The 20,804-nt window shown below is 29.9% G+C and overlaps 1 protein-coding gene across 1 annotated transcript in view; it reads right to left on the reverse strand.

Moving 5' to 3' along the window:
• Positions 1-3,059: 3,059 nt before the first annotated feature.
• The window catches only part of LOC119604601, a 211,216-nt gene continuing 193,471 nt past the window's right edge, over positions 3,060-20,804 (reverse strand). Inside the window, exons 9-11 of the mRNA XM_037957327.1 lie at positions 18,613-18,711; positions 5,427-5,577; positions 3,060-4,176 (exon numbers count right to left, since the gene is read on the reverse strand). Coding sequence (XP_037813255.1) covers positions 4,049-4,176; positions 5,427-5,577; positions 18,613-18,711 — 378 coding nt within the window. The 3' untranslated portion in view covers positions 3,060-4,048. The remainder of the gene's footprint in view (positions 4,177-5,426; positions 5,578-18,612; positions 18,712-20,804) is intronic.

The raw sequence follows: 20,804 nt of genomic DNA on the forward strand, positions 1-20,804 counted from the left end.
AAATTGCGTCATTAAAATTACAGTTTCTTAAAATTTCAACCAAATCTTGTCTTCTAAGGAAACATTTTTTTCCAACAAGCTATAAAATATTAATATCGAGCTACAAATAACAAAGTTATAGGCATTTTCTACTCACAAATATGTATGTGGTAAAAACGACTAAATAATTCTTATTTTACTCGTTTTCTTGTGTAGATATTTTTGTTTACATTACTTCAGCATGCAAAACGAAGACCAAACAATGCAAAAACTGCATGATTTTTTCAATAAATGGTTTGGGAAAATGACAATAACTTTATTGTTTGTCCTTTGATATAAATTGTTCAATTCACATGTCGTATCGTTGTATGCGTAGTATGTCAGCAGCTGCTACCAAGCTGTTTACCAAAACAAAAAAATAAAATTTGATTAAAAACGGTTTATTTATTTGTTTAAAATGTGGAATAAAGACATTAAAATTCAAAGAAATTAATTTGGTTTATTCTGCATGGTTAATTAATTTAAGAGTACCTATTTGATTTTTTTTACCTTTAAACATTGTTATGTATGTATGTTTGTTTTGATTGTTTTTTCATTAAGAACACAAACTTATTACTTGCTGCAAAGATCAGTTCACAATCACTGTTACTACACTTTAGTAGGTACAAAATACAACTTGATCGTGAATTGAAGAAATGTTTTATGCCTCGTTGGATAGATAATTTTCTCTAGATGATAAGGTTTCGACGAAATGTTACAAAAAGTTAATTTTAATGGCACAATTTTTGAAGGAACCAAAAAAAAAACACGGATGAAGGTGGGTCTTATTTTGTTTATTAGTGTCTTAAATTTAATGGTGCACCAGCAAATCAATATTTTTTGGACACCTCTAACACAGATACATACATACATAAATACATACATACATACATACATACATACATACATACATACATACATACATACATACATACATACATACATACATACATACATACATACATACATACATACATACATACATACATACATACATACATACATACATACATACATACGTGGTACCTAGTATATGAATTAAATAAAAAAAATCGTTTATCCGGGAAAATATTAGAGGTAGAATCTTAAAATTAACATAAAAGTGAAAATTTGGAAGTAAAATGTGCGGACATTCTTGGAACCTCTCATATGAATTGAATACAAAAAGTTGTATATCTGAAAAACTATTAGAGCTAAAATCGTTAAATTTTTCGCTAACAACTCTGACATGTGAATATTTGAATCTAGAATTCTAAAATTTTGCACGAAGAATTTTCACATTCATGTGAACATGGGAAGTACCATATTGAGGACCTCCCATATGCATTAAAATAAAAATTCGTACAACTGAGAAACTAATAGAACTAGAATCTTCAAAAATCGTAAAGTGCTGCTTTTAGGGTTGCAAAGCACACTGGGTATAGCTAGTATCGCAATAAAATTTCTCATGTTTGGAGCTGGGGTGTTTTCGAGTTGATTGACAGCTGTAGGTGATCCAGGGCGAAATGGGGACCAGTGGTTAGCCCTTCAAAATTGATCAACTCGGGTATTACAATTTTTTAAAAAATCGCCAAAAATCCATACATATAATCTGAGCTGAAATTGGAGGCATGTCTTGGAGTTGTACACTTCCACAATGCACATTGGTTCAAATCATCACTTTTTCAGTGTGAAATTAAGATCGACAAAATAATGAAACTCTTTAAAGTCTAAGATGGAGCATAGGCATAAATATTGGAATGTCTGATAAGGACATTATCCTTTTCTTAGTCCTTTAATCAAATTTGAAAATGCTTATAAGGTAGCACCCTAGAAAATGTTAAATTACAATTTCGGGTATAGTGAAACTAATTCACAACATTTCAGGTTATTCATTTCTTCTTATTTCAGGTCTAACAAACGTTAACATTTTCTGAAAAGCTTTCATGAAGTTAAAATTTTAAAATCAAATTCAATTTTCTCAAGGTTTTTTTTTTAATATTGTCTTTTTCGAAGTAAAGGAATATTATTTCCAACCATTTACAAGAATATATGTATATAAACTGCTGACACATTTGACAGTTATTGAAAATTATTTACACACTTTCCAGAATCAAAGTTTAAAAATAATGATAAAATGTAGACTCTACAAACAGATCTTTTTTAATATTTTGAAATTATGACTTTGACTGCGTGCAGTAGAAGAGTGTTTGAACTATAGTGCAATGTATTAAAAACTTAAAATGTATAATAGCTGATATTTAAGAGAATGTACACTATCGGACAAAATAAGTGAAAAAATGCTCATGTTAAGTATATTCTTTCAGCGAAAAATCTGTTTAATGATTATAGAATACGAACAATTTTTTAAAATTCATTTAGTTAATATACAATGCTACAAAAATTTCTCTGTATAACATCTAAAATTATTTTTTATGCGGGCTAGGGGAATAATGGACTGATTTAATCCATTTCCAAACAACTTCGTCCTTGGGTAAAATGAAACATATGAGCCTATTATCAAATTATCCAGAAAATTGCTACTTGTAGTTTGATTACAAAGTTTACATGGACGGACATAGCTAAACCACTATAGTGCTGTAGGATATAATTTGGAAAGGGCTATGTCCGGTTGTTAATTAACAATTTTTATTTTTTTTCCTATACGTCGAAATTTTGAGATAAAGTGGTTTTTGTTAAGCATCCTTCTTCAATAGTGATGGAAAAATATTTTAAAATGAGAATGGATTTTTGCGTGCTTGCACCTGTTTTGGGAACCTAACAATCAACTCAGGAAATAATTCAATAATATAAAATTTACGTCTTCGTTAACCCACTTTTTATCAGATTTCTTAATTTTTGGCCAGATTTTTAGTAATTGTTTTGATATTTTTTTTTTTAATTAAAAAAAAATAAAATTTGAAAAAATTATTGACATTTTATTCCTGAATTACAACCTTACGGATCTGAATTTATTATTATACTTTTTCCGAAAAACTCTTGGAAGTGTGTGTGATAAAAATTGCATCTATTATTTTTGTTTTTTTTTTTTTTTTAATTGGAATGCATATAACTTTGAACCCAGTCATAATTTTTAAAAATGGCAAAAAATCTCTATTTTTATTTGTTTTAAATGGAATGCATATAACTTTGGACTTAGTCATTCATGATACATTCAGCTATGACGAATTTTATATATCCACCATTAAATAGTCTACCTTAAAAGGAATGCTCCTCTATAAGCATCAGGGTGATTTTTTGGTTCATATAAGATTTGTTTATATCGAATATCATCACTGCACTCACATTTGTATTAAAGTAATTAGCTTTAAAGTAATTTTCTGGTGTGGGCCTTATATGGGGGATTGGGTAAATTTTGGACCGATCCTCATAAAATTTGGTAGAGAGAATTTATCTCGTATAAAACTTATTGGTATTTTTAAGTTTGAAATGGGCGTAGAAGTCAGTTTTTGAAGACGACCTCATATAGGGTAGGTAGGGTAATTTATGAGCCGATCCTCATAAAAATTGGTAAAGGACCCAGAATATACATATATATTCTTTTTTCATGGTGGACATAAAAATATACATACGTACATATAAGTTTAAAATAATAAAACTCTTTGTCGACAGCTGTTGTTGTTCTAGTTGTAATCATCCTGTTAAACTGCAGTGATATACATAGTTGTGCATCACTACATTTCTAATTTAAAAATTTACAGGAATCTTTAGGACTAAAATGAATTTTAAGCATATGTATGTATGTTTCTTAATGTTTCAAACATAAATTTCTAATTTTTCTATGACACACTGCATTTTGATGTGAACTCACTGCAATATATTAAAGCAAATTAAAATCAGAATGCTAAGATTATTTACTTCTAAATATCAAAAAATTAAAAACTAACATGTTTAACTTCAATCCATGAAAGGATAGAAAATGCACCTGATATTCCAGTTACATAGATTTCATTATTTTTAAGTAAATCTGATTTACATTAATTTCTATTTTATATATTACAAAAAATGATAATCAAAAATAAAACAATTGTTAATAGCTTATCGATAATGATCCCATTTGTCCAATGCATCGTCCCTCTTCATCAAACGTGGCCAATGTTAGACGTGATAGCTTATTACATAGCACTCCATTGCCGTTATTTTGTATTGGATTCGGTTCTGCAATATAAGTAAATAATTATTTTGTGTATAATGAACAAAACAATATGTTTCTATATATATACAATATGTTTCCGCCGAAAATTCCGTTAATTCTAAGATACTATATTCCTGACGTCAATATTTGGTGAGCTGGATCAGAAGATAAATGGTAATTTTTGAGGTATTTTTTCCATATTTCTTACAAAAACAATATTCAGTGTCATATTAAAGGTCTTTGAAAGGCGGTTTCATGTTATGTCAGACATTTATGTGCGATGAAAAAAGCATACTTTTTTAATACTTCGAAAAAAATTTGAAATACAAATAAAGGATATTATTACGTAGCTAAGCATAGTCATTTTTATCTGTTTTTCAAATTTCAATATATACATAGTTAGAATTTCAATTTAATTAAAAAAAAATCTTATACAATTTGATGTATTTACATACATATATTGAATTTCGAAAAACGAAAAAAAACAGTTTCAGTTATCTTTTATCCTTTTACTCAGGTGACCAAATATTGAGATCTTGTATCTTAGAATGAACTAGGGTATTCAATTATCCGTTTTAGTCTTATTCAGTTTATTTGATAAATAATTATTTGAGGTTTTAGTTTAGCCGGTTAATAATTGGATAATTCGTTTAATCGAATAAAGGGAACTTAATGCTTTTTATTAATTTTAATGCTTTTTTAAATAAAACTTTTCTATATAAAGAAATTAGGTTAATTAATTTTATGGATTTGATATTTTTCAACAAGTTCCAGAATCCATACGTTTTAATGAGCTAGTGTATAACACAACAATGTTCCTCAAAACTGGTTGTAGAAGTAAAGTCATATACTTCTACAACCATATCGTTATTTCCATGATTGCTTTTCAAGAATCCGAAGTGTTTCTGTATGAACCCATTGTAGAAGTAGGTATATCAGAACAAATTCATAAAGTTTCTGAAGTATTGTTATAAAAACATGAAATAAATTTTCCTCATTATAGAAAAATAATTAAGGAATAACTAACAGAAGAAAATTTATTATAAAAATATTAAATTTTGTAGAAATTATTTGGATTATTCGTTATTTGAAATTTGGCAATTTTCATCTATTCGAACGATTAATTGCCAAAAATAGATCGATTAATCGTTTTAATACCCTAGTACATTCATACTTATGTAAATAAATTCGAAAGCTAAAACTAATTTGTTTATTTGTATACGAATTACTATAATATATATAAACATTACCGTTTGTCGAATTTACTACATACCATCATGAAATTGGTCTGATGTATTTCCCTCTAATTTTCGTTTTCTCATGTTTTCTGCAAAGTGAGATATTAAGGCATCAATCATTGGCGCTTGCTTAGAGAATATTTGCATTAATTTTGATATTTGTATTCCATTTTCCACAGCATCAAACTGAAATTTTGATATAAAAGATTTGTATATTAATATTGTAAGTAAGCTGTGTTTTAATACTTATTGAGGAGTTCATATTCTGACACTTGAGTAAAACTGAAATAGGGACAATTAGATCAAATCAGTTATTAACCCGTATCTAGGGCAATAAATTTATAAATGAAAATTGCAATTTTTTAAAACAAGACTAATTTTTACTATTCCTATTCTCTGCAGAATTGCCATAAAAGGTAATTAATGAGTTTATATTAACAATTTCCGAAATTATTCTGAGAAATTTCAATTCGCGATTTTCCGTTCCAAACGTTCGAGTTGAAGCGACGGTCATTTATTGTCTAATTAAATACTTATATTACATGTGTATAATTTTTTGACGGTGATAATAAAGAGAGGAGTTAAAAAAGTAAAGCTTCCAAAGTATGTAGTTATAAAGTTTCAATAGCTTCTGCAAGGTATATTAATTAACATCATAATTTGTTACTAAACAGAACAGACTCGTCTAAAATGTTCTGGATTTCAAAGTCTAAAAATTTCAAAAATGTATAAATTCATACAAATTATCTTTTGTATCTATATACATTAGAGGTGTCAAAAATATATATTTTGCTCAGATGGGTCTTATTTTGTTCATTAGTGTCTAAATCTAACTGGTGTAAAATTTTATCCAAATTGGATAACGGGAACCCGTACCGGAAATCGGTTTTTTTTTTTAAAAAGGAATTCACACTAAACGGGCAAAAACGGCTAATTATGTGTTCCTTTGCTACATTTGTTGTACTTTTATGAAATTTGAGAAATATGTATATATTTTTTTATTAATATTTTTCGTAATCGGTTAAGAAATGTGTTTTTCAAAAATGTTTTTGCAAAACATCATTAAAGAGGGAAAGGTTCCTCTCTGACGTAGTTTTCTTAAAATGCCCTACAACATCGATTTCTGAAATGATACAAAATATATTAAACAAAAAAAAGTGATTTTGAATAATTCAATGGAGAAAGAGGGTATGGGTAGTATTTTTGGTACTGTGTTGGTACCTTTTATAAATATTGTTCAAATTCAATGAAATTTCTTTTATAGCTTTATAAGATCACAAAGAAATTGCAAGGACTTTCTTCATAAGGAGACCTTCAGCATGTTTTGAAACACGAAGAAGCTAGGGAAAAATTAGCACTTTATGCTTTAAGTCAAGAATTATTCTTTCTCCTAAGTTAAATATGTATATTATAGTTTTACCTAACTAGATAGTATTAGAATTATAAATTTAGAATCTTTTAGCTTTATAAATTGGCAAAAAAATTTGTGAAGTAATTTCTTAGTGAGGTAAAATGAGTAAAATATTTTTATTTCGTAAATGCTATGTTATGTTAAAGTCAACAAAATTTTTATATTTCTGAATGTTGTAAAATTTCAGAAATTGATCTAAGGACTATGGATCTATAGTTTTACCTAATTAGATAGTATTAGAATTATAAATTTGGAATCTTTTAGCTTTATAAATTGGCAAAAAAAAATTGTGAAGTAATTTCTTAGTGAGGGGTAAAATGAGTAAAATTTTTTATTTCGTAAATGCTATGTTATGTTAAAGTCAACGAAATTTTTATATTCTGAATGTTGAAAAATTTCAGAAATTAATCTATGGACATTAGAGTGCTTCAAAAAAAACGAAGTTGCGAATTTTGCCCGTCCCCCCTCTAGAATTGTTCTGTGGGTTGTAAAACTAGGTCATACAAAAATTAGGCTGATAGGATAACGTTAACAGGTGCCGCAACGGCTGTGAAGTTTTCAAGTGCATTTACAAGGGGAAAATATCGATTTTTTTCAGTTTTTGCTCAAATTTTGCCATTTAATAATAAATTTTGAACTTTATTGTAAAGGAATCGTAATTTGCACAGAGTAAGCATTTCGGAAAGATATAAAACACAAAAATTGCTTGTTACTTCAAATATATCTATCATTACTCGAATATTAGTTTTTGACCTTATAAGATAACGCAAACTTCTTCTCAGCTATGGTCAAAAAAGTTTGATTTTTTTAACGGCCGCTTCAAATCTCCAATTTCAGTTTTTTTGAAACTTCGTTAAACAAATTTCAAAAGTTTTAGGAGATCTCATGGGGATTTATGGTTAATAGATAAGACTATTAAACAGTAAAAATATTATATCAATATTTCTTACAGTTTAGCTGTACCTGCGATTTGAACTCGGCGGATTTCGGGAAAATCGCATATTTTTTGTAATATTTTAGATAATGAGTGTTAATTCTTTACTGATGCATATTTTAAATAAAGTATTATCAGAGTATTATAGTCTAGATAATACAAAATATATATCCGAAGTTTTATTAAAATCGGACATTCTTAACCCAATAACTGTAGAGTTCAAAGGTAAAATTTTGCAATATTTGTGAATTCTTAGTGTACCATATCGAAATAATATTTATTTGTCAGCCATCTTTACCAAAAATTACTGGAATTTATCGTATATAGTCCGATATTTAAAATAGAGTGAAAAAGGTAGATTAACCCTTTAAGGCACTTGGGAACATTCGGAAAAACACTCTCTATTTGAATAATGCTCTGTATAATTAAAGGAATAACGGTAATAAAACAAAAAATTCTATATTAAGTATAAAAACTTATAAATTAACCCTTTTTACCATATAAAGTTTGTATTTTTAGACATACTACATTGAAAATCGACCGTAAAAAAGTATTGCGTAAATTATCAGTTTTAAAAACAAAATTTTTCTTTTAAAAATGTGCACCTCAACTTTACTCCATAGTCAAAAAGGGTTAAAGTATAATTTTTTATACTTAATATAGAATTTTTTGATTTATTTCTGTTATTCCTCTAATTATACATAGTATTATTCAAATAGATTTCGAATTTTTGAACTTGGGTGTTAAATTATTCCCAAGTGCCTTAAAGGGTTAATCTACTTTTTTTCACTCTATTTTAAATGTCGGACTATATACGATAAATTCCAGTCAGTTTTGGTAAATATGACCGACAAATAAATATTATTTCGATATGGTAGACTAAAAATTCCCAAATATTGCAAAATTTGACCTTTGAACTCCACAGTTTATGGATTAAGAATGTCCGATTTTAATAAAACTTCGGATATATATTTTGTATTATCTGGATTATAATACTCTGATAATACTTTATGTAAGATGTGCAACAGTAAAGAATTAATACGTATTCTCTAAAATATTTCAAAAAAATTCGATTTTCCCGAAATTCGCCGAGTTCAAATTGCAGGTGCAGCTAAACTGTAAAAAATATTGATCTAATATTTATACCGTTTAATAGCATTATCTATTGACCATAAATCCCCATGAGATCTCCAAAAAATTTTGAAATTTGTTTAACAAAGTTTAAAAAAAAACTGAAATTGGAGATTTGAAACGGCCGTTGAAAAAATCAAACTTTTTTGACCATAGCTGAGAACGAGTTACCGTTATCTTATAAGGGCAAAAACTAATATTCGAGTAATTATAGATTTATTTTAAGTAACAAAATGAATTTTTAGAATATATCCCAAAAAAAAGTAAATTTTTTGTCACATTTCGAATTTGTGTGCTGTGAGACACGTTAATGGCCTGGGGAATTTGCAATAACTTTTAAAGTTTTGAAGCAATTTTTGTGTTTTATATCTTTCCGAAATGCTTACTCTGTGCACATTACGATTTCTTTACAATAAAGTTCAAAATTTATTACTAAATGGCCAAATTTGATCAAAAACTTAAAAAAATCGATATTTTCCCTTTGTAAATGCACTTGGAAACTTCAGAGCCGTTGCGGCACCTGTTAACGTTATCCAATCAGCCTAAATTTTTGTATGACATAGTTTTACAACCCATAGAACAATTCTAGAGGGGGAGACGACCTGTCAGACAAATTTTTTTCCTTCATACAAGCTTGAATCACTCTAATGGACATAAAGCAGATTTTTTAGTTTATAGTATACGCACAACTGGGACGAACGACGAATTTTTCGGAACGAATATTCGTCGTCAGAAATTGGGTATATGCAAATGTACACAATCATTGCGTATGATGAAATTCGTCGTACGTAACGAACTATGCGATAGGTTTATTTCTATATGGCGGTTGTGAGTACAGCTAATTACAGTAAAATATTATGTTCGAATATTCGAAATTATATACGAAAATTCTTTTCTTTTTTTAAATAATTAAATAATTTGATTAATGCTTTTAATTATTTTTAAATAAAGTAAATTTTTGTTCTAAAAAGCGTTTTCTTGTATATTTATCTGTATATAAATTAAATGTATACTATTCATATTAATATAATTATCTTTGAATGCAAAAATGAGGAAATATTCCAAAATAATTTTTTTTATTTCCTATTAATAATATTTGGTTATTTGGTTATATATATGGTCACCCCAACCAGTATGTAAACAAATATTATTTGAAAATTAAGAAATTTAAATAATAATATGTTTGTGATCTAAAACCAAAAAAGTGCAATTTTCCTGCAGAATATGCAGTTGAAAATAAAAACAAAGAAAAGCAGAGAATTAAAAGCAAGATTCGCAGTGCGTTAAGTTTGATTGTGCTCAAATCGACAAATTTACGCAACAATTTTTTGTGGAATCGTTCGTCGTGCTAAGCGAAATTCGTCGTTCATCCTAATTGTGCGTATACCATAAAATAATCTCTGGGTCATAAAAACTAAAAATAAAATTTTTGAAAATTCGAACTTAAGTTCGAAAATTTTTTAAAGCCATTAAAACTAGTTCTCGTGGCCCGAATTGTCTGAAATTTGGCTGTCTGGAGTACACTTGATGACACTACAATGCTATGTTGGAATATTTAAAATTAAGTTCGAAAAAATCTCCTCAAAATGAGCAAGTCTGAGGTTAGTATGATGGTACTACGAGCACATCTATGCAAAATTGGAAGTGCGGATTCAGACGAATGTAGAGCATGTGGAGAGGACAGTGAAACTCTGGAGCACTTTCTTTGCCACTGCCAGGCATTCGTCGAAGTTAGATCCAAGTATCTTGGAAGTGATGTTATTCCGGAAATAACATTCCTGACTAACACTGCACAGTGGGGCAGAATCGAAATTTTTTGGAAATAAATCTGGCATTTCTAAACGGCTGATCCGATCGGGATAAAATTTAACGTGAGCGTAGCCAAGGAGTATTCGAGTTTAAGTTTTGAAGATGAACCCTGCAGATGCCCCAGGGACGGCGCTGTGGCGTAGGGTACCTACGACATGTAAAATTTTTAAACTCGTGCCATTTTTATTTTTTTCCCCCAAATACAAAGATTTTTATATTTTCTGAAAGCATACTACTTATCTCTTATAATATCCGAGTTATAGGCATTTAAAAATTTAGTGATACAAAATTTACCATACCTTGGTCCGCCTTTTTTTGAATACCGGGCGTAATTTTGGACCAAATGGACTCAAATTTCAGATCAATATCATTTACAGATCTAAAAATATATGCCAAAAATGTGTCTTAACTCTTTTATTAATAAAATAAAATTTTCTTTAAGAACATATAACAATTTTATAGTTTTCTAAAAGGTATCTTTACGCAGAACGCTTTGGCGTAAAAAACTTGTCCTATTTTTTGAAAATGTTGCCACTGCGTCCTTCCGAATATGACCTATTTTTTTATCAAAACTTCAACTTTGGGCGACATGTTCTAAAATCCCAAAGCTGGGATCAGAAAACTGAAAGCAGTTTTGGAAACCTCAATATGTTTTCTATTTACTCCAAAAGTATTTTCCCAGCCCTGAAAGAAATGTGGACCCTATGGGCAAAAAAGTAAAAAATCCCATTTTTGGGATTTTCATATTTCCTATTTTTGGGAATTGCGGGATGCCCTTTCACCCTTTCACCTTTTCATTTTTTTTTGCATTTTCTTATTTGAAATGATAAATTTAACAAGCGTTAAAAATTTCATTGAGTTTTGTTCATAAATAAAGATTTTGTCATATATTACATATTTGTTTAATTTCTAAAACTATGATTTATATCAAAATTTTAATAGGGTCGCAGATAGCTACATCAATTTAGTCCATATTTATCCCTTAATATCATTTTTTAGTTAGATATGGAAATTCTCGATTCTTTACAAAAATTTTCAAGCCAATATCTCAACTACATTCAAAAATATGTTCATTTAAACCTGTGTCCTTTAATTTCATCTTTTTCATATTTTAGTATTAAGTATGACAGAACATATTTAAATCTTATATTTACCTATTTTCTATTTGTTTGCTTATCCTTATAATTGAAAGGTCCTATTATGCTTAAATTTTCAAAAATTTATAACTATTTTTTACCTAAATTTTTTCGACAGATCATTTCGTTCTGTTTCGTTTGAGATCATGTAGGTAAGAATATACAGGTAATGATAATTTCGATTCATTCACTAATAAGAAATATCAATGACTGAATTACAGGTTATAGTAATATAGTCCTAAATGTTAATAGGTAGACAATTCGTAATTTTTTACTTTGGAATACCTGTATCGGAAATGACAAGAATTGGTATATAAGTAAACTTCTCAGATTTTAAGTACCATATTTAATAAATCTACAATGAAGATTACATTAAATTACGAAGAGTTGTGTTCCGTTTTATGGAGTGTATCTTCAAAAGGGCCAGAAAAAATTGAAGACATTTCAAATTATATAAAAACTACATATAGTAGAAAAGTAGACAAAACAGGCATATCAAAAATTTAAAACTTTTTGATGTAAAAAGTAAGTCCGTTGATGGAAATCAAAAGAAATTTCGATTAAAATTTTTAGTTGGATGGAAACTACTACGGAAATCTCAACTTACAACACATCAACAGGAGCGCCTTGCAAGTCATACGAAGACTTATGTTCAAGGTCAGAAAACAAGAGGGTCACACAAAAACTTTTTTCAATCTCAAATGAGGAAATTGCTGATACATTTAACGAAATGCTGAAAAAGGAAAACCAACCTATGGATGCCGTACATATTGCAACTATTCTTCCTAATGCATCACCAAAACGACTTAAGCGAATTGTGGAAAGTATACCAACTCCAACATCACAATGAAATTTTACTGAAGAGGAAGCAATAGCGCTTATGTTGGAACTGGGTCTCAGTCGAAATAAGTACCAAATATTAAGGAAAGCTCTAATGAAAAAGGACACAATATATTACCATCACACAAGGCGATCCAGGAAAAAAAACAAACTATCCTACCATCACCTATTGCTGTTAATGATGTGGAAGCTTGTATTGATATATCATCTTTGCTCGAAAACACAGCATCAAGAATTGTGTCAGACTTTTCAGAAGACCAACTAAGGAAAATTCATAACTGTGAGGTTGTCTTAATGTGTAAATGGGGATGTGACGGTTTATCAGCACTTCCAGAATACAAACAAGCTTGTGGAAGTCGGACATTAGCAGACTACAAAAGTGTATTTATGTCATCATTAGTGCCATTACGAATTCGTTCATATTCCCTTAATCCATCATCGTCAAGCATCGGAAATTCATTTGAAGATATATGGATCAATACAACTCCGGGTTCAAAAAATTTTTGTAGACCCATTGGATTTGAATATATAAAGGAGTCAAAGAAAACAACAAAAGATTTAGTGAAAAATAAATGAATTCTCTATTAACGTATCATATCAGCTAAGCTTAACAATGATTGATGGAAAGGTCAGCAATGCCATAACAGAAACTTCTTCCTTCTGGAGATGCTCAATATGTAATGAGAAAAAGTCGCAATTCTCAAATATAAACAAAAGCAGAAGTATTAATGAAGAAGTCCTGTCTTTCGGAATTTCACCACTTCATGCCAGAATACGATTTTTGGATTACTTTTTACACATAGCATACGACCTCAAATATAGAAGTGTGCCAGAGAATCTTACTAAATCAACAAAAAATAATGAAGAATTGAAAGAACTGAGAGCTGCGGAAAAAAGCAAAATCCAAGAAGAATTTAAAGTTCAGATGGGATTAAACATCGACAAACCACTTCCAAGTTGCGGTAGTACAAATGACGGTAATACTGCGAGAAGGTTTTTTCGTGATTTTGAAATTACTTCAAAAATAACTGGAATCGACAAGGGGTTGCTTCGAAGAGTTAACACTATTTTAATGGCACTGAATAGTAAACATAAAATTAATGGAAATCGATTTGGGGAATATACATCTGAAATTTCTAAATTACTTGTATCTCTGTATCCATGGAGGGAACTAACACCAACAGTACACAAAGTATTGTGTCATGGTCAAATAATAATTGAATCGAATATTCTTCCACTTGGAGAGTTAACAGAAGAAGCCCAGGAAGCGAGGAATCGAGATTTTAAGCATGTTCAACTATTCAGCTCAAGAAAATGCTCCAGGCAATCACAGAATGAAGATATTTTTAATAGTTTACTTCTATCTTCTGATCCTGTTCTTTCAACTAAAGGAAAAAGAAGGATTTGTTATGAAACTCTATCATCTCAAAACAAGGAAGATTTAAAGGACTTATATTACCTTCTGGATATGTATACCGATATGACAGATTATTTTATAGAAAATAAATAGTGTTAGGAATTAACTATATAAGTAGGTTGTAAGAATTAATTGTATTATGTTTAAGATAAACAGTTCAATTAAAAAAAGCTATTATACTAACTGATGATATTGTATTAAATTGTGTTTTATATTTCGGTGGGCGGGAAAGGTGGTTTGTGTGGGGTGATTTAGGTGTTGTTGTGCGTGGCTCATAATAAAATTATAATTTTTTTATTGTATATACGATGTTATAGTCTTTAATAAAATAATTAACTAAATAATTTTTAAAAATTGTCCAAATATTTTATTCAACACCAAATGTATGTTCTGTCATACTTAATACTAAAATATGAAAAAGATGAAATTAAAGAACACAGGTTTAAATGAACATATTTTTGAATGTAATTGAGATATTGGCTTGAAATTTTTTGTAAAGGGTCGAGAATTTCCATATCTAACTAAAAAATTATATTAACGGATAAATATGGACTAAATTGTTGTAGCTGTCTGCGATCCTATTAAAATTTTGATATAAATCATAGTTTTAGAAATTTAACAAGTATGTAATATAAGACAAAATCTTTATTTATGAACAAAACTTAATGAAATTTTCAACGCTTGTTAAATTTGTCATTTCAAATAAGAAAATGCAAAAAAAATTGAAAAGGTCAAAGGGCATCCCGCAATTCCCAAAAATAGGAATGAAAATCCCAAAAATGGGATTTTTACTTTTTTGCCCATAGGGTCCACATTTCTTTCAGGGCTGGGGAAATACTTTTGGAGTAAATATAAAACATATTGAGGTTTCCAAAACTGCTGCTGCTAACTAAAATTACGCCCGGTATTCAAAAAAAGGCGGACCAAGGTATGGTAAATTTTGTATCACTAAATTTTTAAATGCCTATAACTCGGATATTATAAGAGATAAGTAGTATGTCCAAGCATGTTTTTTCAAGATCTCGTCGAGCGCTTTCAGAAAATATGGCACGAGTTTAAAAATTTTACATGTCGTAGGTACCCTACTTTGAGCCGCCACAGCGCCGTCCCTGGGTCATCTGCGGGGTTCATCTTCAAAACTTAAACTCGAATACTCCTTGGCTACGCTCACGCCAAATTTTTTAACGATTGGATCAGCCGTTTAGAAATGCCAGATTTATTTCCAAAAAATTTCGATTCTGCCCCACTGTGCACTGATTGGAAGATTCTTAGGAATTACGTTCAGGAAACTGAGTTTCTGAACACTGAAAAATAATGCTTTCTTTCTCGTAGGTGTATTTCTTCGGATTTGATGTAGTATACATCCTCCTATCGACCTACCTACCTAAGTTCGAAAATTCGAAGTAATGTTCGAAAAAATTTTGAAGCTGTTAAAATAATCTCAAAATAGGGGATATTAACAAAAATATAATTTTAGTTCTTTTCGAGGCAAATTTCTTACATTTTCTAATTTCGAAATAAAGTTCGAATAAATTTTAAAGCTTTTAAATTATCTCAAAATCGTGGAGATTCACAAAAATATAATTTTTGTCTCTTTTTCTTACATTTTCCAAACAAACAAACTTTGAAACGAATTCGCAGTATGAATTATTTGATTGTGTTCCATTCGACGAATTTACGCAACGAATTTTTGTCGACTAGTTCGTCGTGCTATACATCGTTGGTCGCAATAGTGCGTATACCATTACTCTGACGGGAGAATACTTAAGTATAATGTTATGAAACCACTTAAAATCCCTAGTAGTCTTATAAAGTAAACAAATTTTGCAAAATTAACAAGTGAATTTATAAAAACGCTTATGTACTCCAATTTGGACCTGTCAAGATAATAGCACCAATAAATTCATTTTTGACAAAAAAGCAAAGTAGTACATAATATTTTATTAAAACCCATTAAAATAGATAAGCTGCTATTTGTATTATTAATTATTAAATCAGACTTTTAAGAATTATGTTATTTGATTTAAAATAATAGGCTATTTCACGCACTCCAATGGAGAAACACGTGAAACAATTAAAAAAACTGAATTCTAGGGGGAAAACATAATCCCGGGATGTTAAAACAAAATGATTACAAATTGTCATATCTTACAAATTTAAATTGAAATTTCGGGAGTTCAAACTGCAAATTTTCGTTAAATGATTAGAGGCATAGTGCTAAAAATTATTGAATCTATATCCAGGTGACTATGAGTATACATTTTAAATGTTTACAGTTCAAGAAATGTACTATTCATGAAAACAAGGATGTAATAACAATGTAAGAGTATGTTAAAACCCATTTAGATTAGCCAGTTGAAAACTGGGACATTGCTATTTGAGCAGACAGGTCCAAAATTATTTTATTTTTCTGAAAGGGTTCTTGATCTTATATAAGAAGTCTCAACTCATATAAAAAGTCAAACTCAAAAAATATTCAAATAGACTGCGAAATATGGCTGTTTTGGTAATAGGGTATTTTGACGCTTTCTGTTGTATGATATAGGACCCATTACACATATATTATCTATCATGGAAGTGTCGGAATATATTAAAATCTCTCTCTATATATATATATATATATATATATATATATATATATATATATATATATATATATATATATATATATATATATATATATATATATGTAACAATGTAATGTCAATCGAGAATTTGTAAGCCGATGTAAAGAGAAAGATATCTGAAGTAAAACGAACCAACAATTATGATTTTTGGAGTACTGTGGAACAGGCATGGTTGTCCATTCCTCCAGGAAGTTGTCAGAATTTGCTGAATTTCATAAAAGGGGTTGGCTAGCCCCCATGGACCTAGGGCAACGCAACCACAACCTATTAATAATCCTTAAAGTTAATTTGAGACAAACTACTCCAATTATGAACTATTTAAAGCATTATCTAATTTTTAAATAATTATTAATTTATATGTTTCCGTTATTTCTTTTATTTCTTCTTAACACATTTCTCAATAATATTTAATAAAATACAACACCACTTTTAAATAATATACGTTTTGTTAATTTCCAATTGTTAATTTCCAATTTAAAACTGAAGTGGTGCTATTATTCTGACAGTAGCTGTACATACATACATAACATACATACATACATACATACATACATACATACATACATACATACATACATACATACATACATACATACATACATACATACATACATACATACATACATACATACATACATACATACATACATACATACATACATACATACATACATACATACATACATACATACATACATACATACATACATACATACATACATACATACATACATACATACATACATACATACATACATACATACATACATACATACATACATACATACATACATACATACATACATACATACATACATACATACATACATACAGCTGCGTTCAAAAAAATAGGAGTGAGACTTAAAAATAATTATGCATCTTAATTTTACAAAGAAACATTTACAGAAATCCAATATTTTTTCACGATATTTATTTGTTAAGTGTTTAAAATACAAATCGAATGAAATTTTTTATATAGGTTCATTAGTTTTTTTGGTATTCACTTTTTTCGAAATCCATATCAGATTTCGACTGTTCAAAAAAATAGGAGTACCGTATGTTATATAACCTAAGTTAAATTAATTTCCATTATTCGTAGTAAATATTAAAAGTATAATATAAAACTGTTATATTTAGATGATTTTAAGTAATTTTAAGCTCAGTTCACAATTATTTCATTTAAAATCCTGAAAGAAAATGTCAGAATTGACGAATATGAAATCTGTTCAAATATCTTGAAAATTATGAAAATGACGCGAAAAAAATATGAAAAATCTCATGGTAATTTCATTAAAAGATCAATCGACTTACTGATTCTAAAGCAAAACGTAAATAGTCCTTGCGTATAACTTTTTTAAGGTTTTCTGAATAAATAACTGGATATTTGTGGATAATCGGCCACGACATGTGTCATAAAGCCCCACAAAACCGTTGTCGGAAAGACATTAAGTTCCGGAGGCTCATATACCCAAATTCTAAATAAAATTCTGACAAAAATTACTGATGTTGTACTGCTACACATTAATTAATAATATTTTAAATGAAATTCCCTTCGTTTTTGTTTTTATTTTAAAGATATTTGAACTTAACTCGAATACTCCTATTATTTTGAACAACAGATTTTTTAAGTAAATTTAAAGAAATATATTTTTTTTTTAAATAAATTTCCTAAATAATTAAAATAACGACAATAAAAATTAGAGAACAAGTTAAATTAATAAATTATAAAAATATTTAATTAAAAATCTTAATCTTTCAGTAAAAAATTTATATTTAAAATTTTTGAAATTTTCACTCCTATTATTTTGAACGCAACTGTACATACATACATACATATGTGTGTTATTTCTGGATTTGATCTATTGGCAATTAAGACAAGATTTAATACAATTAAAACAAATATTCATTATAAATACCTGAAGAAATATGCATGTTTGACATTCTGGATCGTCGGTGGCACTGGGCTTAGCAAAATCCCATGATAAATCCTCATATCGTAATCCGAGAAACAGAGTCTAAAATATAAGAGTTAAATCTTTTTATAACAAAAAAGTAAAAACTTTTTATCAAAAAGCCTATAAAATATTTTTTTGAAAAAAAAAAAAATATATATATTTATAAATTTCAGTTTTTAATACAAAAAAGGAGACATACCCCATTCCATAGTAGAAAAAAAGGTATAACCGTTCTCTGTTTTTGTAGCCATATTAAACTTCTGACGTTAGGGCGAATTTTATGTAAGAGTTTCCACAAACCATAAAAAAGGTATACATAGAAATGAAACTGAGCATGACAGAACCTAACCCTTTAAACATTTTTTTTCTTGTATATCTCTATTTGCAATCTATTTTACAATAATAAGCAAATTTGTTAAATTTAAAAATAACTTGAATAATTGTTTCCCATTGGAAACAAAAATTTAAGTTATATATGAATGTACAAAGCCGATAAAGTTTCGGAATAAGTCTAAAACTAATTGGACAATGTTCGGGACCTTACTAAAGAACCGTTTAGGTCAGGACACTTTTCAATGTCGAAATAAAGAGGATATAGATGCCAAAGTGGAAACGTTCACAAGTGCCCTGGTTGAATCGTTCGAGGACAGCTGCCCTCTGCGAGAGCGGAGATCTGCCCAGGAAAAACCCTGGGTAACTGGGGAGATCCGGAACCTTGGGAAGACTCTTCGCAAACTATTTAACCGGGCACGGCGTAAAAAGACCGCAGTATACTGGGATGAGTATCGTAATAAACTTGGTGAATATAAGAAAATCGTTCGAAAAGCCAAACGAGACTCCTGGAAACTTTTCTGTGAACAGGTAGATAGCGTAAATGACGTATCGGAGATAAAAAATTCCTATCCAAAACTTATGTCCAACCAGAATCTATGATCGATGAGACAGGAGGCTTGAGGATATGGGGGAGACAATGAAACTCCTAATGGATTCTCATTTCCCACCCGGTATATCGAATAACATAGATGAACCGATATTGGAAGAAGGGGAGGGTAACACGGAAATAGTTATTACAACTGACATGGTTAAGGGGCAATCAAGAGCTTTGCTCCCTATAAAGCTGCAGGGCCGGATGGAATTTTCCCGGCAGTTTTGCAGATGGAGGCGGGACTGGTTTCCGTACATCTGTCACAGATATTCACTGCATGCTTAAAATTGGCATATACCCCAGTTAAATGGCAGGATGCAAGGGTAATATTTATACCCAAACCAGGGAAACCTAGCTATGCGACATCTAAGTCCTATCGACCGATAAGTCTTACGTCCTTCCTACTTAAAACCTTGGAACGGATAGTCGATAGCATGGTTAAAAGCAGCATACCATACAAAGACCTTAAATATAAGCAGCATGCTTATGTAAAGGGACGATCGGTGGAAACCGCTTTAAATGAAGTTGTCCACTACATAGGTGAATCTTTCGATAGCAAACTGTATACATTGGCGGTATGCATTGACATCGAAGGCGCTTTCAATAACGTGCACACTTATACCCTTATCCAATCCCTAGACCAGTTTTATGTTGACCGGGTGCTCCGTAACTGGATCAATTACATGCTAAGGAACAGATGGATAAGCTGCGAGATGTACGATATAACTATCAGGAAAAAGGTATTTCGCGGTATACCACAGGGTGGCATTTTGTCACCTTTACTCTGGGTTACCACGATTAATAGCCTCCTAAGGACCCTAACCGAGAAAGGACTTAGACCTGTCTGCTATGCAGACGATGTCGTAATACTTTTAAAGGGAAAGGATCCAAATTACTTGTGTAGAAGAGCTGAGGAAGCTCTGAATACAGCCTTGAGCTGGGCTCAACCGAGAGGCCTCAATGTTAACCCGGCGAAGACGGAAATCTGTCTTTTCACAAGAAAGACAAAAATTTCTACATATACTGAACCTTGCTTCCTGGGCAAGAAGATACCGGTGACAGACAAAGTTAAGTACTTAGGTGTAATACTTGACCGGAAATTAAAATGGAGACACCACATAGAGGATAGGATCAACAAGGCACATCGGTGCTGGGCGATATGTAGAAGAACCATAGGCCTGAAATGGGGTCTTAGTCCTACTATGACAAATTGGCTTTATAAAAGTGT

Source organism: Lucilia sericata, unplaced genomic scaffold, assembly GCF_015586225.1.
Source record: "Lucilia sericata isolate MDLA Ls3-8-SP2 unplaced genomic scaffold, ASM1558622v1 Contig000408F_arrow, whole genome shotgun sequence".
In the NCBI taxonomy this organism is placed as follows: Eukaryota; Metazoa; Arthropoda; class Insecta; order Diptera; family Calliphoridae; genus Lucilia; species Lucilia sericata.